We start from the raw sequence: 21,503 nt of genomic DNA on the forward strand, positions 1-21,503 counted from the left end.
TTCAGCGGCCTGGGCCCGAGGCGGCCATTCACGGCGGACGGGCCGTCAGCGCATCTGTCATGCGGCCGGTGCTTCTGCCCCTTATGCAAACCCGAGAAGAGGGAAACTGAGGCTTGGGGAGATAAGGACTTGCTCCCCATCACACAGCTCTAGGTGGTGCTGGCAGGAAGCTCCCAGGACGACATCACATCCCTGTCCTTTCACAGATGGAGGCTGCGATTTGCCCACGGCCGCCTGGGGGGCCCCAAACCCTGGTGTCTGGATGGCCCACGAAGAAAACGGGCAAAGGCCTGGGCAGGTGCAGGGTGAGGTTCCCACACCTCACTGGAAGCTGAGAGGCAGAGCGGGCATGAAGGGGGGGCCCAGGAAGGAGCAGGAGGTGTGGGGCCACCCCAGCGGGGAGACACAGGGAAGCACTGTCAGGGAGGGAGGGTGCTCAGCAACAGGAGTGGCAGTTGACAGCTGAAGGTCTGGGTTCAAGTTCTGCCTCTGTCACCTCCCCACTGCAGAGTTTAGCTGTCTTTTTCTTTTTTTTTATCCTCACCTGAGGACATTTTTGCATTTATCTTCAGATAGAGCGGGAGGGAGAGAGAGGGGAAGAGAGGGAGAGAGAAATATTGACGTGAGACCTGAGAGAGACACATGGACTAGGTGGTTGCCACCCACTGGACCCCAACCAGGGTCGGGACAAACTGCAACCGAGGTACATGCTCTTAGGGGAACCGAACCTGGGACTCTCTGGTCCACAGGCTGACGCTCTAACCGCTGAGCCAAACTGGCCAGGGCTGTCTTTTTCTTTTCTCCAAGATTGATGCATTTTTTAATTACAGTAAAATTCATGTAACATAAAATTAGCAGTTAGTACATTCACAATGCTGTGTGATCAGATCACGCCTACCAAGTTCCAAAGCATTTCTATCCCTCCCAAAGGCGCCCCGCCCGTCAGTCCCATTAAGTTGCTCCCCGGCCTCCTCCCCCAGCCCCAGGGTCACCAATGGGCTTTCTTTCTTTTTTTTTTTTTTTTATCCTCACCCGAGGACATTTTTCCATTTTTTGTACAGATAGAGTGGGAGGGAGAGAGAGGAAGAGACAGAGAGAGAGAAACATCGACGTGAAAGGGACACATCGAGTGGCTGCCACCCGCACGACCAACCAGGGCCGGGGACACACTGCAACCGAGGTACGTGCCCTTAGCGGGAACCGAACCCGGCTCTCTGCGGACCGCAGGCCGACGCTCTAACCGCTGAGCCAAACTGGCCAGGGCTAAAATTAACTATTTTAAAGTGTACATTTTGTAGCAGTTAGTACATTCACAATGCTGTGTGATCAGATCACACCTACCAAGATCCAAAGCATTTCCATCCCTCCCAAAGGTGCCCGGCCCATCAGTCCCGTTAAGTTGCTCCCCAGCCTCCTGCCCCAGCCCCAGGGTCAGCAATGGGCTTTCTAGGTGTTCCTGTTTCTTCACCCTCAGTCTCCTTATCTGTGAAGTGGGGTAACAATGGTTTGTTGGTGGAAGTCAGGCAGATAGAGGCCCCTGCACAATGCCTGGAATTCTCCCGATTGTTAGTGATTTCATGCCTGTCCCCCTCCAGACAGACTCCGCTCCCTGAGGGCAGAGGCCAGGAGGAGGGACTCCAGAAGCTGGTGGGAGCTGGAGCCTAGTTTCAGGACCCACTTCTCTGGGGCTGGGACAGTGAGGTTTGGGGGGCAGGCGGAGGCAGGGCCCAGCTGGTCCAGGCCGTCCTGGCCCCAGGATCGAGCTGGAAGCACAGGAGGAGGACCATCCATATGCCACAGCGACGGGGTGGAAGTAGCCAGGGTGACAGAGGGACTCCCTGGGACGAATCCCCAAGGCTTGGAAGCAGGAGGCAGAGCAAAAACGCCGAAGCTCAAACCGAATAAACAGAACAAAAATCCTCAGAAAGAGCTGTGCCTTTCTCTAAGTACCTATCAGTACCGCCCATGGAGCCGGCTACCCATCGATCAATCAATCAATCAGTCAATCAAAACACACTCCCTGCTCTGCAGCATTCTGGGTTCCCTCCTCTGGCCTTCCCTGAGTCTCCGTTACAAGGGCACCTCTGTGTCCGGTGAGGTCACACAGTCCTGTTCGTAGGCTCCGCCTTGGGCCTCTCTGGGGAAGGATGGGAACACGGGCGCTATTGTTCCTGGCCCCGAAGGAACCGCGGCACCACCTGAGCTGCCCTGGAACCAGGGCATGGCTGGGGCCAGGCCTGAACCACTCCTGGGCTGGCCACTGGGACCCTACTGCCTGATCTGGGGAGGGAAATGAGGCCACTGGGAAGGGCTGCTCAGCCAGCCCTGAACCCAGTTTCCTGAGCCTTGGAGACTGAGACCCCTTCTCCCCAGCCAAGCAGCCTCAGAGAATTCCTCGCACTCACCACTGACCAGCAGGGGCTGTCTGAACGGACAAGGCGCACCCTGGCACACAAGCCGGATCAGATACCAGAGTCAGGTGGCTTTGACGCTTGATTGCCATGGACAAAGACTAGTGAACTCCCCATCACCAGAGGCATTCAACCCAGGGCTGAACAGCCTTAATTTTTTACGTGGTACATGGGCCATGGCTGGGCAAAGAGAAGCACAAAATGAGAGTCGGCTTGTTTGGACCAAAGCAGGACATCCCCAGCAGCAACCCCAATGTCTATCCACACAGTCCCAGTCAAACAACCCTGGCACGGTCAGTCAATGGAATACTGCGCAGCTGTGAAAAAGAACAAGGACGCTGCTTACGTGCTGAAGCAAAAACTGTGCTAAGACACATCAGGTAATGAAAGCAGGGCTGAAAATACTGTTTAAAAATTGAGAGGAGGGAGGAGGAGGAAGAGAAGGAGAAGAAGGAAATCCAACAACAGATACCCAGGTGATGGACTGGGAACAGGGAGGAGGGACGAAGGCCTTTTCACATTCTTGGACTTTGGAGCTACATGCATGTATTGTCTATTTGGAAGAAAACTTTGCTCTCAGCATACTCCAGCCATGCCGCCAACACTCAGCCTGGCCCCATAGCTGTCCCTAAATACCTGCTGTTCCTCAGCCCCTGTCACCCAGTCTAGTAGTTGGCTAGATGTTTGGGGTCTCCCTAACAAAACACAGGACTTCCTGGGTCCGGACAGTGGTCAGAAACAGTGTCTGAGAGTGTCCCCAGGGACGCTCTGACCACCCTCAGTGGGGGAACTGTATCTCTTCTACAAATGGAGAAACTGAGGCTACGAGAAGTTAAGTAACTTGCCTAAGTCACCCAGCCAGTGAGAACCTGTTTCAAGCCTATCAGATGACCTCAAAATGAGAACCGAGATTCCCAGCGCTCCAGCGGGTGTTCCTTGTGGGAGGGGGTGCTATAGGTGTGCCAGCCGGGGCTCAAGGCCCCTCAAAGGTGAGGTCACACCAAGTGACCTTCATCTTACCCCTGGAAGATGAAACTCCCCGGAGGGGGTTTCCTGGGAGAGGCCCAGGCTCTGACGACCAGCTGGGGAGCTAGTGCAGTGCCCTCTGTTTATGCCTGGAGACCTCGTGGGCAGCCTGTGGTCACACTGGCATTCCAGGGGCCTGCCTGGCATGTGGGGAATGTCCCAGCAAAAGTCTGGGCCTCCAGAGAGGCGCAGAAAAGGGAAGTGTTCCTAGACAGGGTTGAGGTGGGTTTCTGTAGAAAAAGTCCCCTCTGATGGAGAATGGAGAGTTGGGTCCTGAATGATGGGGGTGTCATCCCTCCTGGGCGTTGGCTCAGTGATCTGTGACATGGGGGTCTGGGGCACAAAGTGGAAGGCCCACTGGCCCTAGAGGCGGAACCTGGGCACAGAGCTTCCGGGCTGCCCAGTGTAAGGGCACACTATTCCCCTCACTGCCGGGAGGACCACAACCCTGCGGCTTCTGCGTCCCCACAGTGAGGACGCTGGTCCCTTGTTGCGGCCACGGCCAGGGAGACCTATTTGGCCAGCCAGGCTGGGTGCCTGGGCCACTGGGAGGGGTCTCGTTGGCCTTCAAGGCAGTGTCCTGGGAGCGAAGCTTCAAGGAATCAAAGCCCCCTCTGGAAGGCCTGACTGCAAGGCCTGGGTCGGGTGAGTTGGGGTCTGCAGACCCCTCCTCAGCTGCTGGCCTGCCCGCCCCACACCCCATCGACCCACAGGCCCTTGAAGGGGCTTCTCTCGGCTCCTTCCAGGCTCTGCTCTAAGGCCGCCTCCTCCAAGCAGCCTGGGACCGCCTCCACCCAGTTACAGCGCTTCTGTCACAGCCTCCAACCTGGCTCGTGCTTCCTCCCTGCTAGGCTTGGGGTAGGGGGCCTCCGAGGGGTCCCGAGCTCCCCGCGAGTCCTCCGTACGCGGCGCTGCGGCGGTGGGGCCCTGGCACTGGGGGTAGGGGTGGCGGCCGGCCGAGGTGGGGGGCTCCAGAAGCCCGCCGTGCAAAAGGAGGGGACAGTGCCAGCCGAGGCACCCCCCGCGCCCCTGGGGGCCCCAGAGCTGCTGAGCTGGCTCGCTCCGGCACCGAGCCCCCTCCCACGCCGAGCCCCGCGGGGAGGCGGGGCGGGGCCTGGCGGCGCTGACGTCACCCCGCCTATAAAGGGGCTGGGGCGCCCCAGCCGGCTTTGTGGAGCGCTGCGGAGAGTGCGCGCGGGCCGGGTCGCCGAACAAAGGAGCCGAGGGCCGCCGCGGAGACCCGCCACTCACCCCCGGGCCTGGCCGGGGCCTGCCGCCCGCCACCACCATGACCGCCAACGGCACGGCCGAGGCGGTGCAGATCCAGTTCGGCCTCATCAACTGCGGCAACAAGTACCTGACGGCCGAGGCGTTCGGCTTCAAGGTGAATGCGTCGGCCAGCAGCCTGAAGAAGAAGCAGATCTGGACGCTAGAGCAGCCGCCCGACGAGGCGGGCAGCGCGGCCGTGTGCCTGCGCAGCCACCTGGGCCGCTACCTGGCGGCGGACAAGGACGGCAACGTGACCTGCGAGCGCGAGGCGCCCGGCGCCGACTGCCGCTTTCTGGTCGTGGCGCACGACGACGGCCGCTGGTCGCTGCAGTCCGAGGCGCACCGGCGCTACTTCGGCGGCACGGAGGACCGCCTGTCGTGCTTCGCGCAGACCGTGTCGCCGGCCGAGAAGTGGAGCGTGCACATCGCCATGCACCCGCAGGTCAACATCTACAGCCTGACCCGCAAGCGCTACGCGCACCTGAGCGCGCGGCCGGCGGACGAGATCGCCGTGGACCGCGACGTGCCCTGGGGCGTCGACTCGCTCATCACGCTGGCCTTCCAGGACCAGCGCTACAGCGTGCAGACCGCCGACCACCGCTTCCTGCGCCACGACGGGCGCCTGGTGGCGCGCCCGGAGCCCGCCACCGGCTACACGCTCGAGTTCCGCTCCGGGAAGGTGGCCTTCCGCGACTGTGAAGGCCGCTACCTGGCGCCGTCGGGGCCCAGCGGCACGCTCAAGGCGGGCAAGGCCACCAAGGTGGGCAAGGACGAGCTCTTCGCCCTGGAGCAGAGCTGCGCCCAGGTCGTGCTGCAGGCCGCCAACGAGAGGAACGTGTCCACGCGCCAGGGTGAGTGGGGACGCCTCCCCCGCCTCCCCGGGTCCTGGCACAAAGCGCCCCCCACCCCCGGCCCTCCAGCCTCCCGCCCTTTCTCGCCCGCGGCGCCGCTGCAATTCCGAGCGATGCCCGGTGCGCCCCCGCTAGGCGCGCGGGCCACCTCGTACGCCGCGGGACGCGCGCTCGGGCCCGAGGGAGGGGGCGAGGGGTGGGGCTCTGCCCAGCTCTGAGCGCCGCTGCGCAACCCCCACCCACTCTGGTGGGTTTGTAGCTCAGGGCCCGGCGTGCGCCGCCCTATGTGCCATTCTCCGACCCCCTCGCCCAATCGGAGTTGTCCCCACGCGCGGTGATCCCTTGGATCGGCCGGCCCAGCCTTGGAGAGGGGACACCCCTTCCCAGTTCCCTCGAGCCCCTCCCCCCGTCAGCGGGCCTTTAGCTCCAGGGCGGAGGCGAGGGTCGTCACACGCCCTGGGCGCGACCCCAACCCCCACTGGATAGGCGGGAGGGAGGTCTTTGATGTTCGCAGGGTGCGCGCCGCCTCCCCGCCCTCCCGGCCTTTCTCCACCTCTTGCTGTCGGGAGGGGTCGGCCTCTGCTGGGGTGGGGGCCCCGAGTGTATGCCCTTCCCCCCCGCCCCTCCTCCCGCGTCTGCCCTCGATAGAGGCCGCGGCCTTTGTGAACAGGGAGGCGGGTTCCTCGACAGGGTCCTCCCTCTCCCCCTTTGTCCTGCACGGTCTCTGCAGATGGGAAAACCAGATGCAGCGAGGCGGGGGAGGGGAGTCGGCTTTCTGCGGGTCCCCCCAGCTGAGCACTTCCCCCACGCCGACCCCGGACCCAGTGCCCGGTTCTGGAGTTTCCCCTGGAGGTGGCCTCCCTCCTTGCGTCTGGGACCCGGGACGGCGTGGCTCGGACGGCGGCCTGCCAGGCGCCCCGCCCTGCGCCCGCCGCGTGTACCCGGACCGGCGCGCGCTGCTCTGCAGGCGTCCGAGGGCAGCCTCAGCGACAGCCCAGCTCCCTCTGGAAGCCCCTTATTCTCCAGTGAACCCACCCGCGAGGTTCCGGCCCGGAACAGTGGGCTGCAGTCCGTTGTGTCCTCTCCGGGTGCCTCCCGCTGACCGGGCCATTTCCGAGCCAGGAGTGAGCCCCCCCCTTTTCCTCCTAGATTCTCCCCAGGCGCCTTCTCTTCCTTCTGGCGCCCCTGCCCCTTTGGTGAAGAAGGAAGTTGACTCCTGGTGGCCAGAGGCCCCACTGTTGGGGGTCTTGTTCTCCTGGACAGGAAGTGGACCCCCGCCTCTGGCGGCAGCTGTACAGGAGCCAGTCAGTGGCCTCTCCTGCCGAAGGAGGCCGCCCTCTAGGGCCGTTCTCCTGACCGGGCTCCTGTGGCAGTGGAGGTCACGTCAGTTTTGTGCCCGAGTTTGCCGGTGGACATGGGCAGGAGGGCTTCCATCCTACAGATGGGTGGGTTTGGGCCCAGAGAGGTGAACCCTTGTGCCCAAGGTCACACAGCTAGGAAGCAGCATGCAGAACTGGGGCTTTCTTACTCTAGAATGGGCTCTTATCTGGACCCCCTGCTGCCTCCAGCCTGGGTAGGTGGGCTTCTCCTTTCTGTTCTGACACTGTGCTGGGTGGGGCAGGGCTGCCCACCTGTTCAGCAGACATTGAGCCCCTGCCAAGTGAGACACGCTGAGGCCTGAGTGGTGAGCAAGTGGGCATGTCCTGGACCCTTCCCTGGTTGGGCTGATGTTCTCCCTGGGACATGACAACATCCCAGAGGTGTCCATCAAAGGCCTGGCGTCCAGGAAGGACATCAGGTTTCCAGATGAGATGGTGGGCCCTTTCTGAAGCGGATGCTCCAGCTGAAGGATGAGTAGAAGGTAGCAAGTGGGGAGTGGTGCTGTCGCACAGCGTGTGCAAAGGCCCCGGGGCGGGAAGGAGCAGAAAGCCAGAGTGAGCTTGAGGGTGTTTCTGGCAGCCACTGGCGAGCCTGGACAGATGCCCCGCTCCTCCTAGGAAAGCTTGCTAAGGGTGTCCTGAAGTGATTCAGGCTGACGGGGCGGAAGCAACCGGAAATTGGGCCAAGAGAGGTATGTTGGCTCATCTATGAGTTTAGGGGGACATGGAACTGGGGGGAGGGGACTTTGGGGATTGATATTGGGGCTCTGCCGGCTTCAGATCTTGGGGTCTTCATCTGGTTCTCATGTTAGCTGAACTTGGGTCTTCTCGGCGGGACAGAGGATGACTGAAGGACCCAAGGCTGGCACCGGTGTGTTGGGGTGTGCCTGCAGAGGCCATTTTGGACAGGCCTGCGTGGCAAGGAGGCAGCTTCCGACACACGCTGGGAACCACCAGCCAGGAAGGAGGAGGATCCTGGGCTTAGTGGCTGAGGGATGTGAATCATCCAAAGGCCTCCCCCGCTGCCTTGGTGGGGGTGGGGTGCTCCCTGCTGCAATTGCAGCCTGGTCTCCTGCCTCAGTTTACCCATCTGGAGAGGGCTGGCCCCAGGCTGCCCTGGGCACAGTGCCGGGCAGGTTTATTTCTCTGAGGAGGCCATCACAGCCGCTATTGGGTTTGCCCCAGGGCGTGGGGTCCTGGTGCCCCAGAGCTGATGTGAGTGACAGGTGGGCTTGGGAAGGGTTGGAGGATGGTGTGGGCACTGCTCCTTGGGAACCTCACCTGCCCTGGGCTCCAGCCAGACTGCGGGCAGCACCTCACCCCATTTCCAGCTGGTCCCACAGCCTCCTCGTATCTTGCCAGCTGCGCCCTGGAGACCCCATGCTCAGGAAGTGCCCCGTCCCGGCCACTCAAGTGAGGCTGGTCAAGCTGGGCTTTGCAGGATGTGTAAGAGTTGTCCTCCGCCCAGGCCGGTTTGGCTCAGCAGTCCCTGCCCCCCACTCTATCTAAAAATCAATGGAAAAGTATCCTGGGGTGAGGATTAACCAAAAAAAAAAAAAAAAAAAAAAGGGGCCCCTTTCGGGGAATGGCTCACTGGAAGGTAGAGGAGGGATTCAGGGTCAGGCACTGGCAAGAGTGACGAGAGGTGAGGAGGCCACAGGTGCTTCCAGACCCTCCCCTAGACTGGACGGGTGGGGAGCACCTGGGGAGGTAGGGAACTGCCAAGGCTGAGGAGGGCGGGGGCCGGGGTGGGGTGTCAGCCAAGGAGGGGGTGGATGGGGTCAGAGAGAGCCATGGTGGGGCTGGGGGTTCCAGGTGTCTAGGTCTCTGGAGGAATGGAGGGATGTGCCCAGGGGCCCCTGTGAGCCCCCATCTCCTGCCTCCCCAGGGCCCCTGTGAGCCCCCATCTCCTGCCTCCCCAGGGTTCCTGTGAGCCCCCATCTCCTGCCTCCCCAGGGTTCCTGTGAGCCCCCATCTCCTGCCTCCCCAGGGTTCCTGTGAGCCCCCCATCTCCTGCCTCCCCAGGGCCCCTGTGAGGCCCCCATCTCCTGCCTCCCCAGGGTTCCTGTGAGCCCCCCATCTCCTGCCTCCCCAGGGCCCCTGTGAGCCCCCATCTCCTGCCTCCCCAGGGCCCCTGTGAGCCCCCCATCTCCTGCCTCCCCAGGGCCCCTGTGGGCCCCCCATCTCCTGCCTCCCCAGGGCCCCTGTGAGCCCCCATCTCCTGCCTCCCCAGGGCCCCTGTGGGCCCCCCATCTCCTGCCTCCCCAGGGCCCCTGTGAGCCCCCCATCTCCTGCCTCCCCAGGGCCCCTGTGAGCCCCCATCTCCTGCCTCCCCAGGGCCCCTGTGAGCCCCCATCTCCTGCCTCCCCAGGGCTCCTGTGGGCCTGTGACTCAGGTTTTCTGAGCTGCTTTTGATGAAAAGAAAAACCCCAGCCCTGGCCGGTCTGGCTCAGCTGTTAGAACCTCGGCCTGTAGACAGAAGGGTTCAGGTTCAATCCCTGGCCCCAGTCCCTTCCATTCTGTCTGAAAAATATTCATAGTAATAATAATAATAATAATAAACGTTAAATAAATAAATAAATAATACAAACAACAAAAAAAGAAAAATCCCAAAGAAAACCCTGTTTCCATAGTAACTCGGCTCCAATTAGAGACTCCAAGGCCAAGAGGGGCGTTTCCTGTCTGGGCCTGGCCTTGGAGCCAGGAGGGACCTTGCTGGATGGTGGGGGGACAGCTCCCCTTCCCCCACCCTTCCTGTTGGGGTTGGGAGGCCTGGGGTCTGGTACCAGGCCCCTGAATCTCAACCTCCCGGCAGAGGGGAGGGACTGGGCCCTGCAGGCAGAGAGGCTGAGGCTGAGCGAGAGGAAGGCCCCGCCCAGGGGTGCCTGCCTGGCGCTGCTTTGGGTCCCTCCCAGGCCGGCTGCCCATCCACCCCGTTTCGCACTGATGGGGTCTGAGTAAGGGAGCAGATGGCGGTGGCTATGGCCCTGGGCGAAGAACGCACTGTGGGGCCTCCCTTTGTTCCTCGGGGGAGGGAGGATGTTGGTGACAGTTCCATGGTTCACGCCCACGTGTGCCCTGGCCACGCTCCGGGACCAGCGGTCCCACTGAGCCCTGGTCCACTGGTGAGGCCGTGAGCTCAGGCCGGCAGGCGAGCGCCTCGCTGGCCCCCTTCACTCCTTTTTCTGGGGAGTCCCCTCCGTCTTTGCTGCTGCTGGGTGTACCCAGAGGGGCTTTTCCTCTCGTCGTTCCCTCCCTCCCTCCCTCCCCATCGGCCAGCCCTGCGTGGACTGGCGGCACAGGGTGGGCCTCTGCAGACAGGGTGTGGCCATGCTGCAGCGTGGGGGTGGGGCTGGCCGGGTGGTCTGGGCGCCAGGTGCGGTCTGAGCAAGGAGGGGCCCAGTCCCAAGGTGTGTTATTGCCAGGTGGTCCATTCTTGGTGGTGGCCCCTGTTGCCCTCCGTCCTGGCTCAGTGCTTTCCTGGGGTGTGATGGTGGGCCCTGCTCACCTCCTGGGTCCCAGCTGGCAGTAGATCCCTGACATTGGGGCCCACAGAGGCCACGTCCACTAGTCCGTAGAGAGGAGGGATGGCTGTGGGGGGGGCTGGCAGGAGTCTGAGTGTGCCCACCTTCCCTCTTGAGAGCCACCAGGACCCGACCTCCTCTCTGGGTGACTTTGGACAAGGACACCACCTCCCTGCCTCAGTTTCCCTCTTTGTGAAGTGGGGGTGAGGGTTCCCACCCCCTGGTGCTGATGTGGAGACACACCGTTAGGTTGCGAAGTGGCCGGCACCTTTCAGGCCCTTGGAGTGGTGGCTGGAGAACGGAGGATGGGCCCCAGGCCCGGGCTCTGCTGCCCTCCAGCCCCCAGCGCCTCATCTAAAGCGACACTTGCACTCACCACCACGCCTCTAGCCCTGGGCAGGTGTCCTGTGGCTGTGGTTCTTAGAACCCAGGGTGCTTGGGGGTGTGAATTGGTTCTGTTGGGACAAACACCAGCTCTAGGTTTTCCGTGGAGGAGTCAACACTGGTATGCAAAACGATGCAGATGATATGCAAATCAAGGTGTGGAGGGGCTTATGGGTCTGCGGAGGAAGCGGAGCCCCCCCCCTTCCTGCTGTCCAGGTGTGGTGGTTTCCTGACTTACCTGAGAACCTGAGCTCTCAGGTTTCACCTGTAGCTCTTACCCCCCCCCCTGTACCGAAGCGGGAAGGGTTCCAGGACCCTGTCCACCGACCCCCCAGAGCAGTGTTGTGCCATGTTCTCCATCTGTCCCTGTAGCCATGGTTGTTGGTTGTATTTAAAGCAAATCCCTGACATGAGGGTATTTCCTCTCAAAATGTTTGTGTGTGTATCTGAAAAAATGAGGTCATTTTCTTACATAACCGCAACATGATTAACAATAATTAATCCTGGCCTTGGCTAGCTGGCTCAGTGGTTAGGGCGTCGGCCCACGGACTGAAGGGTCTTAGGTTCCGTTTCCCGTCAAGGTCAGGTACCTGGGTTGCAGGTTCAATTCCCGGCCCTGGTTGGGGTCTTGCAGGAAGCAACCAGTCGAGGCGTCTCGCTCTCTCTCTATCTCTCCTTCCCATAAAAAAAAACAAACAAAACCAGTAGTTACTGCTCACTGTCTAATTACGGGCCATGTGACGACGGTGCCGGGGGTTCTGGGGTGCCTTTCTGCAGCTGGCTTGTTGGAAGGTACGGGTTGTGTCAGAAGGTGATGTGGACACGGATGCAGTGGCCTGCTCCTAGGCTGGCTGCCGTGGTACCAGCTGCGGGCTCTCCCCCCAGGTATGGACCTGTCGGCCAATCAGGACGAAGAGACCGACCAGGAGACTTTCCAACTGGAGATCGACCGTGACACCAAAAAGTGCGCCTTCCGCACCCACACGGGCAAGTACTGGACGCTGACGGCCACCGGCGGCATACAGTCCACCGCCTCCGCCAAGTACGTGCGCTGCCTGCCGTCCCTGCCCCTGCCCCTGCCCCGCCAGCCCTTCCTGTGGGACCTGGGCGGCTCCCCTGACTCTGTCCCCCGCGCCCAGGAACGCCAGCTGCTACTTCGACATTGAGTGGTGCGATCGGCGGATCACACTGCGAGCGTCCAACGGCAAGTTTGTGACTGCCAAGAAGAACGGGCAGCTGGCTGCGTCTGTGGAGACAGCAGGTACCTGGTTGCCGCTGGGCGCCACCCACCAGGCCCCCCTCCCAGGGTCTAGCCGTGTGGTCACTCACCAACCCCCTGAGGCCCACCTGTGCCGGGTGTCCCCCAGACTGTCCCCGCCCAGTCTCACCCCAGGGCTGGCATGCTGTGTGGCCCCAGGCTCCTGCTCTGTCTGAACGTCCCAGCCACACCCCCACGAGGCTCACGGCCCCTCCCCTTTCTGGGACAGGGGACACAGAGCTCTTCCTCATGAAGCTGATCAACCGCCCCATCATCGTGTTCCGTGGGGAGCACGGCTTCATCGGCTGCCGCAAGGTCACGGGCACCCTGGACGCCAACCGCTCCAACTACGACGTCTTCCAGCTCGAGTTCAACGACGGTGCCTACAACATCAAAGGTAGGTTCTCCTGAGGGCGATCACTGGGTGGGCTCTGGGGGGCCAGTGTCCAGGCCAGGTGGGTCCCCCTGCCCTGCTGTGAGTGGCCTTTGCTTTGGGCCTGGCCTCCCTGTGACTTGGCTTGGGCCATTCCAAGCACCAGGGGGACAAATGTCCTGAGGCCACCAGAGACTCTGGACTGGGAACAGTCCCTTCCCCCCTTTTTTTCCTTCCCCCTTTTATTTTTACTTATTTATCTTATCCTCACCCGAGGATATTTTTCCATTTATTTATTTATTCTCATCTGAGGACATTTTTATATTTATCTTTAGATAGAGCGGGATGGAGAGAGGGGGGAAGAGAGAGAGAAACATCAATGTGAGAGAGATACATCGACTGGTTGCCACCCACAAGACCCCAACCAGGGCGGGGGACAAACTGCAACCGAGGTACATGCCCTTAGTGGGAACCGAACCCGGGTCTCTCTGGTCCACGGGCTGACGCTCTAACCACTGAGCAAAACCAGCCAGGGCTCCATTGATTTTTTTAGATAGAGTGGGAGGGAGGGAGGGAGGGAGAGAGAGAGAAACATTGATGTGAAAGAGATACATCAGTTGGTTGCCTCCCGCACAACCTAGTCCAGGCCGGGGATCGAAACCTGCAACCCAGGTATGTATCCCTTGACTGGGAATCGAACCTGAAACCCTTTGGTCCAGGAGCCGACGCCGTAACCGCTGAGCCAAACCGGCAGGGCCCCTCCTTCCCCTCTTGTCTGTATAGGAGGGAGACCTCTCAGCTCACCCCAGACCAGACGGAGCTGGGGCCGATAGGGGGCCAGGTTCAGGAACGGGGGGGCAGGGGAGGACACACACCCGAGAACAAGACCAAAACCCTGGGGGCAGGGGGGTGGGCCCCATCCCGAATGGATGGGTCGGGGCCCTGCGTGGGCCCCCCCTCACCTACCATTCTGGAGTCTGTGGTCGCAGGGTGGAGAACAGCCCTGACTGGGTACCCCCCCACCCCCAGACTCTACCGGCAAGTACTGGATGGTGGGTGCCGACTCCTTGGTCACCAGCAGCAGCGACACCCCTGTCGACTTCTTCTTCGAGTTCTGCGACTACAACAAGGTGGCCATCAAGGTGGGCGGGCGCTACCTGAAGGGGGACCACGCCGGGGTCCTGAAGGCCTGTGCTGAGACCATCGACCCTGCCACCCTGTGGGAGTACTAGGCCCCGCCACCCATGTCCCCATCCCCACCCCGTCCTGACCCCTCCTGCTAATTCTTCTCCAGGTGGGCACCACCCAGGGTGGCCAGCCCCTTGCCTTTCAAACTGGAACCCAGAGAAACGGTGTCCCCACCCGCTGCCCCGGGTGGCCTCCCCCCAGGCGGGTCAGCGGCTGCGGCCTGGTCCTTCGCGGGATTGTGGACCCTTTGCCCCCCCCCCTTCTCCGCGTGGGCGAGGCTGGCACCTCTTTCTTCTGACCTCAGACAACTCTGAGCCTTATTTTCCCAAAGCGGCCGAGGAGCAGTGGAGGCTAGGAGCCCTCGCGCGTGGTGGGGGTGTAACTGGAATCTCCTGCCCCCGAGCGGAGGGCCCCGCCGGCTTCCCGGGAGCTGGGCACGTGGCCCGAGCCCTTCGATGGCCCCTCGGTGCACCGGCTCCGCGTCGGGAGGAAAGCCTGCAGGGCAGGGTGCTGAGACTAGAATGCCCGTCACTTGTCTCCTTTGCACGGAGCAGGCCTGCCCATTGCGTGTCCCCGGTCTTTGGGGACCCTGCTCCTGTCTCTTTCTTTCACTCTGGCCTAACTGGAAGCAGAAAATGACCAAATCAGTATTTTTTTTAAATGAAATGTTATTGTTGGAGGTGGCTCAGGCAGGCCTAGTTAGAGTCATGAGTGGCTCTCAAGGGGTCTTGGGACAGCATCTCCAGGCCTTGGCGCCCTCCGCTCGCTAGTGGTGGGGCAGGTAGGGTACTTCCCCAAATCCAGAACTGCCCCCACCCCCCAGGGGCTCTCACTGGCCTGCATCTGCCCACCTGTGTCCCGACCTGGTGCTGCTGGGCCCTTCACGGCCTCAGCCAGAGCCTCTAGCCAGCATGATCGGTGCTCCTGGTCTGACTGGACTCGGGGTCTCCGGGTGGGATGAAGCTGGGTGTCACCTCAGCTGGGAGCCTGTGAGGAGCCACCCAGCCCCCGACCCTCGGCGCCCAACCCTGTCCGCGCCTGCCCTGCCCCTCTCATTGGACCGTGGTTCATCTCCACCATGCATCTCACTCTGGGTGTCTTGGTCTTTTATTTTTTTGTAAGTGTCATTTGTATAACTCTAAATGCCCATGATAGTAGCTTCAGACTGGAAAGAGCAAAATAAAATAACATCCAGCACGGGGCGGTCTGTGTGTGTCTGGGGACGGAGGCAGCGGGGAAGGGCGGCCCAGGGCTGTGGAGGGCCCTGCCAAGGTGTCGACCCGGGGCGGCCCCAGGTCTGCTCGGCACACTGGTGTCCCCAGCAGCTGGGCACTGGAGCTCCATGGTTGGGAGGTGGCTGACTCCGTGGTTTCTCACTGTCCTGCCTCCAATATTCATGAGTCCTGGAGTAGGAGGCCACTGAGGGGGGCCTGCGCCTGCATGTGGAGGTAAGATCAAACCAACCGCCAAGCAGGAGAGCACCTGTAGGTGCGTCTGGACTGGAATTTGGAGGTGTGGGCCCTGGCTGGCCCCTTCCAGCGGTTCCAAGGGGGCTCAGGTCTCCCTCCAGCTGGGAGGTCTGCTGAGCCCAGAGCCTGGAGGGGTGGGCTGGTTGGCTCAGCTTGGAGATCAGGGTGGGTCCCTACATCAGAGCAGGGCCCCTGACCCAGTTCTGGGTGGGAGGGAGGGAGGGAGGGAGGCATTTTCCCATCCGCGGACAAGAAGCCGAGGAAGTTCCCAGCTGCAAGGAGGACCTAGGTCCTGAGGGCCCGGTTGACCACACTTGGCCAGCGGGGGCTCCAGGGAGGCAGACTGGGCCGGCCCTCCTGTCTCATTTAAGCCAGGCACCCCCGGGTGGGGGAGCTGGGCTCCCTTCTTACAGGGGTCAGAGCAGAGACAGCCTTGGGGCTGGAAGAGGGGGCCACGAGCCTGTCCAGTACGGGGTGATTTGGGGCGGGCTGGGCGGGAGGCAGCGGGGCTGCCAGGACGGTGCCGCCAGCCTGGAGCCGCCGGGTCCCACCTCGCTGCGGGAGCCGCCAGCCGGAGCGCCGATTGGCTGCTGATGACGAAACGGAGATGCCTGCGCAGTGATTGGTGGTCCCTGGGGGGAGTCTGGGGATTGACAAGAGCAGATGCGGGCTGCAAAGGGATGCTGGGCCTGCAGCGGGGTCCTGGCGGCCCACCCACCCTCCACCCGTTAAAGCCAGGCCGGGAGCCAGGGACGGCTCAGTGACGGCCCAGTGACGTGGAGGAACAGCTGAATGTTCCAGACGGCCAAGCCCCTCAGACCCGGGGGTGGGGGACGCGCTGGAAGGGGATCGTGCAGGGTGGGGGTCCCCAGTCGGGCAGTTGTACATCCTGTGGGATGAGGCCGTCACCTGGGTGCCAAAGGACCAGGCTGTCCCGCCCCGCGGGGGCAGGAATGACCCTACGATGACTCCAGGGTCCCCTCTGCATCCTCCAGCCAGGCACTGATTTTGAATAACGCGGGTTCTGCAAAAATGGGGGCCTGCCATGTGGCTGTGCATTCGGGGGCTTGTGGGTTCCAAGGGAGAATGAGGCTCAAGCTGATGGGGGAGGCACTCGCACCTGTGGGGGGGGAGGGGAAGAGAACCTAACACAGTAGTAGGGACAGGACGATAGGAAGGGCGACCTGGTGGGGGGAAATGCTCCAGCAAAGGTCTGGCAGCCCCACTGCCCAGTGGAGTGGTGTCTTTCCACGGTCCAGCCCAGGCTTGTTCCCCTCCCAGCACGTGCACAGGGGCGTGGGTGGGTGTGGATGTGTGCGGGGTGTGCACATGGACTCAGTGCTCAAGATTCCTGCATGGGGGTTAATGCAGTCTCAGATGCACCAGACATGTCAGGAGTGACAATCATATTGTCCCCAAAGAGCCACTCACAGAGTGGTGAGGGACAACAGCCTGTGGAGGCTCGAGGGCCGAGCTGGGACCTGGGAGAGGATTCTAAGGACCAGCGAGCGAGCGAGAAGGGGATCAATCACACAGCCTTGCTCCCTACTCCATCCTCACCAGGTCAAGCACTTCTGTCTCGTCTAGTTCTCCCCGCCCGATGAAAAGGTGCTGTGCTTACACCCCCTTTCCAGCTGGACGGGGCAGAGCTGGGAACATTCCGAACACCACACGCCAGGACAGCCCGGCCGACTCACCATCCCCACTTAGGGAAGAGGCGACCCTGATGGCAGCCTGTGCTGGCTCCAGCCCCTCTTGAGGGTTTTAGCTGCCAAGCAAAGCACAGCCAGTGATCAGTTCTCCGGGCTGCCTTTGCCACAACGTGCTGATGAAGGCAGAGGAGGCTACTAGAGAAAATGGTTCTACATCTTAATCCTGAGGGAGTCGGAAGACACAGTTTGGGATTTAGATGTGACCATCTCCCCCAGAGGTCATGGGAACAAAGGGCAGTAGTCTGAGCAGGGGTAGTCTGCAGCAGCCTAGAGAAGAGTGATTTTGAGAAGTCCAAAGAGAAGGCTAAGGAAGCCCGGGGCAGAGGCTGCAACAGCGCTAGTCGACAACCATGAGTCGGAAGCGCTGTTCTTGGCTCTGGAGCCAGGATGAAAACCTGCACACCTGGTTTTCCAATTTTTTAAAACATATTGTTTAATTATAGGTAAAAACTTAAAAACCCACACTGGAAGGAAATGCATCAAAATATTATCAGTTGTTAACTTTTTTTTTTTTTAATTCTCCCTCGAGGATTTATTTTCATTGAAAGGGAGACAGGAAGAAACATTCATGTGAGAGAGAAGGATGCTCCCACCAACCAACTGAGCCACACCGGCCAGGGCTATCAGTAGTTACCTTTGGCCAACAAAGCACTTCTTTTTTTTTTTTTTTAATCCTCACTCGAGGACATTTTTCCATTTTTTTGTTCAGGTAAAGTGGGAGGGAGAGAGAGAAAGAGAAACATTGACGTGAAAAGGACACATCGAGTGGCTGCCACCTGCTTGACCCAACAGGGCCGGGGACAAACTGCAACCGAGGTACGTGCCCTAAGTGGGAACCGAACCTGGGCCTCTCTGGACCGCAGGCCAACGCTCCAACCGCTGAGCCAAACCGGCCAGGGCTCTTTTTTTAAATTTTTTTTATCAACTCTCACCCGAGGATATTTTTACATTTATCTTCAGACAGAGTGGGAGGGAGGGAGAGAGAGAGAAACATTCATGGGAGAGAGACACATCGACTGTTTGCCTCCCACACAACCTGACCAGGGCGGACGATGAACCGCAACCAGGTACGTGCCCTTGACCAGAATCCAACCCGGGACTCTCTGGTCCGTGGGCCGACGCTCTAACCGCTCAGCCAAACCAGCCAGGGCCAAAGCACTTTTTTTTCTTCTAAAAAAAAAATTTTTTTTTTATTGATTTTTTAGAGTGAGAGGGAGAGAGAGGTAGAAACATCAATGAGAGAGAACCTCGATTGGGCGCCTCCTGCAGGCCCCCCACTGGGAATTAGGCCCACAACCTGGGCATGTGTCCTGACGGAATCGAACCCATGACCTCTTGGTGCAGGGTTGACACTCAACCACTGAGCTACACTGGTCGGGCATTCACACTGTTCTATGTTTTCAAGTTTTTTCTATTTTGAAGCATCTATAACTGGCAAATGTGTATATATAAAGAGAGACTTCGAAGGATGGAAAATGAAAAGTTTGGGCAGTACAATTACAAATGCTCCTGCCCTGAAGCAGCTCCATCTGAGAAAGGGGCGTCGATCCCGGCGACGCTCCGTGGAGTCAGTCCCAGAGGGGGAGCCTGGCGACAGCAGGCAGACCGTGGGGGTGCAGCGAGGGGCGGCCCGGGCTCTCAGCCGCGGTGCAGTCACACGGCTTTGCACGAGAGGGATCCGGCTAACGTCGCCAAAACCTTCCCCAACACTTCGATTTTCAGCTGGAGATACACCTGCTGACACAAGGGGACATGCCTGGAGGTGTGTGTGGTGCAGCCCTTCCGAGGCCCTGGATTCCCCTAACGGGCACTGGCTGAATCACTCGTACAAGTCTGCCCAGAATCGCACAGAAGGCACGGAACAGGCAGACGTGGAGAGCACCCTTGACTGCGAAGGAGGAGAGCAAGTTGCAGGAAAAGGCATGAAATCACTTCTGTGAACACAAAGGCCTGAGCCCCTCCACAAGTCGTCACATTGCAATGTGCCACCAGGTACGTGTGACTCTGGTTACCTGGATAAAAAAAAACAACAAAAAAGACGACTGTAGCAGTTTAGGAACATAGCCATTTCTTTCTTTTTTTTTAAATTTTATTCTCACCAGAGGACATTTTTCCATTTTTTGTTCAGATAGAGTGGGAGGGAGAGAGAGAAAGAAACATTGACGTGAAAGGGACACATCGAGTGGCCGCCACCCGCACGACCAACCAGGGCCGGGGACAAACTGCAACTGAGGTACGTGCCCTTAGCGGGAACCAAACCCGGATCTCTCTGGACCGCAGGCCGACGCTCTAACCGCTGGGCCAAACCGCCCAGGGCCATAGCCATTTATTATGTACTTATTGCTAAACCTCAAAATAAAAAGGCCTTGCCCTGGCCGGTTTGGCTCTGTGGTTAGAGCATCGGCCTGTGGACCAATGAGTCCCGGGTTCGATTCCAATCAAGGGCATGTACCTCGGTTGCGGTTTGTCCCTGGCCCTGGTTGGGTTGTGCGGGTGGCAACCACTCGATGTGTCCCTTTCATGTTCATATCTCTCCCTCCCCCCCACTCTATCTGAACAAAAATGGAAAAATGTCCTCGGGTGAGGATAAAGAGATAAAAAGGCCGTATGGACTTCTGGTCAAGCTAGCAGGCAGGTAAACGCAGTATCCGTCCTCCCACAACACATCAAAATCACAACTGAACTACAGAAAAACATCCTTGAGAACCGCCTGACACCGAGCTGGATGGCAGTCCTACAACTACGGAATTAAAGCAGCAGCCACATCGAGACTGGTGGGAGGGGTGGGGGCAGACGGCTGGTCCCAACCCACGTGTGGCGGATAAAAATCAGGAGGACACCTCGGCTGGGAAGGTCCTCCCTGAGGACTGAGGGATGCCCGTCCCACACCGGGCGCTCTGCTCAGGGTTCCAGTGCTGGGAACTGAGGCTAAGCGAGGCTGTGGCTTCTGGAGCCCCAGGCAGCTCCTCTTAAAGGGCCCGCACACGGACTTACTCGGACTCGCTCCTTCTGGGCTCCAGTGCAGAGGGGAGGCAGCTTGAAAGGCACCAGAGACATACGGGGAAGAACTGAGCTGTTTGGCATCAGGGTAAGGACTGCAGGGGCAGCTTTCTCCTGGACAGACGTGTGGTGGAGGCTGTTGTTCTTTGGGGAACCCTTCCCCACAGGGCAGTCCAGGGCCACCTTATCTGGGACTCCGGCAACCTGGCTCACACTGTTTGCCTCACCCTGGTGATTCCCTGAGGCCCTGCCCCACCCAACTTTCAGGCCCACTCAAACTGTTTTCAGTGGCTTTACCATAGGATTCGCCTGATTTGGCTCCTGCTTCAGATTTTCCTAAATTCTCTCAAACAAGCAGCATCTGGCCTCAGCGAGCCCCGTACCTCTCACTAAGTGGCCCCAGGCCTGACACTAGAAGCAGCCAGCCTTGGTTCACAGCTCGCTTTGCCTGGGCACCTCCAAGCCCAGCACAAGAAGCAGCCATCTGCAGATTGCTTTGTAACTTATGCCTGGTGCCCCGGGTAGAGCACAGGCAGTGGCTGACCTGGCCCCAGAGCCAGCACACCCTGGGAACAGCTTCAGATCACGTCAAAGCACCACCACCCAACCACCTCCACAAGTGACACACTCAATGAGTGGACTTAGTGGGTACAGAGCCCTGCTGAAGTAAGTCTTGCTGTGTGTGGTGGGCCCTGCACAGCTGATCCTCCAAAGTAGTCAGAGGTCAGTGGGCAGTGGGCACAGCCAGACCTTGCAGCTGATCAGCCTGAGTAAAACCCTCCCACTGATGTGCCAACAGTAATCATGACTCAATTACAACAGAAGGATGTAAAGTCTACATGAGGGGTGTACCTCAAGGGCCCAGCTGGGTGATCAGGGAGGCTGTGCCACTGGACCCTACAGGACACCTACTACAACAGGCCACCCTAGGAAGCCCAGGAGACATAGCAACTCTACCAAATACATAGAAATAAACACAGGGAGGCAGCCAAAATGAGGAGACAAAGAAACATGTCCCAGATGAAAGAACAGAACAAAACTCCAGGAAAAGAACTAAATGAAACAAAGATAAGCAATCTAACAGATGCAGAGTTCACAACACTGCTTATAAGGATGCTCAGTGAACTTTAGTGAGAATTTTAAGGAACTTCATGAGGACCTCAAGAGCATAATAATGAAGTCAGAAATGAAGGAGGCACTAACTGAAATAAAGAATAATTTACAGGGAATCAAGAGTAGAGTAGATGAAGCCAAGAAGCAAACCATCGATTCAGAATATAAGAAAGCAAAAAACACCCAATCAGAACAGCAAAAAGAAAAAAAGAAAAAAGAATAAAAAAAATAAATAAATAAGGATTGTATAAGGAGCCTGTGGACAACTTCAAACATGCCAACATTCGCATCATGGGAGTGCCAGAAGGAGAAGAGAGAGGGCAAGAAATTAAAAACCTATTTGAAAAAATAATGACAGAAAACTTCCCTAACTTGGTGAAGGAAACAGACATACAAGTCCAGGTAGCACAGAGAGTCTCAAACAAGATGAACCCAAAGAGGTCCACACCAAGACACATCATCATCAAAATACAAAAGGTTAAAGACAAAGAGAGAATCTGCAAGAGAAAAGCAGTTAGTTACCTACAACGGAGCTCCCATAAGACT

General features: G+C 59.3%; 1 protein-coding gene across 1 annotated transcript; it reads left to right on the top strand.

The window, feature by feature from the left end:
- Positions 1 to 4,609: 4,609 nt before the first annotated feature.
- FSCN1 (fascin actin-bundling protein 1) lies at positions 4,610 to 14,833 on the top strand. The gene is made up of 5 exons (XM_036240452.1): positions 4,610 to 5,557; positions 11,730 to 11,886; positions 11,984 to 12,105; positions 12,332 to 12,499; positions 13,505 to 14,833. The coding sequence occupies exons 1-5, from the start codon at positions 4,726 to 4,728 to the stop codon at positions 13,705 to 13,707; spliced, it is 1,482 nt and encodes a 493-aa protein (XP_036096345.1). The 5' UTR covers positions 4,610 to 4,725; the 3' UTR covers positions 13,708 to 14,833.
- Positions 14,834 to 21,503: the final 6,670 nt, after the last annotated feature.

This window comes from Molossus molossus, unplaced genomic scaffold (assembly GCF_014108415.1).
Source record: "Molossus molossus isolate mMolMol1 unplaced genomic scaffold, mMolMol1.p scaffold_m16_p_4, whole genome shotgun sequence".
NCBI classification, from domain to species: domain Eukaryota; kingdom Metazoa; phylum Chordata; class Mammalia; order Chiroptera; family Molossidae; genus Molossus; species Molossus molossus.

What these genes read in the sequence shown, in the direction of transcription:
- FSCN1 (XM_036240452.1), top strand. Translation starts at nt 4,726, where the DNA reads ATGACCGCCAACGGCACGGCCGAGGCGGTGCAGATCCAGTTCGGCCTC. An exon ending in TGCGTCTGTGGAGACAGCAG is followed by an intron (nt 12,106 to 12,331) that starts GTACCTGGTTGC and finishes TTTCTGGGACAG; the next exon opens with GGGACACAGAGCTCTTCCTC. An exon ending in CGGTGCCTACAACATCAAAG is followed by an intron (nt 12,500 to 13,504) that starts GTAGGTTCTCCT and finishes CCCCACCCCCAG; the next exon opens with ACTCTACCGGCAAGTACTGG.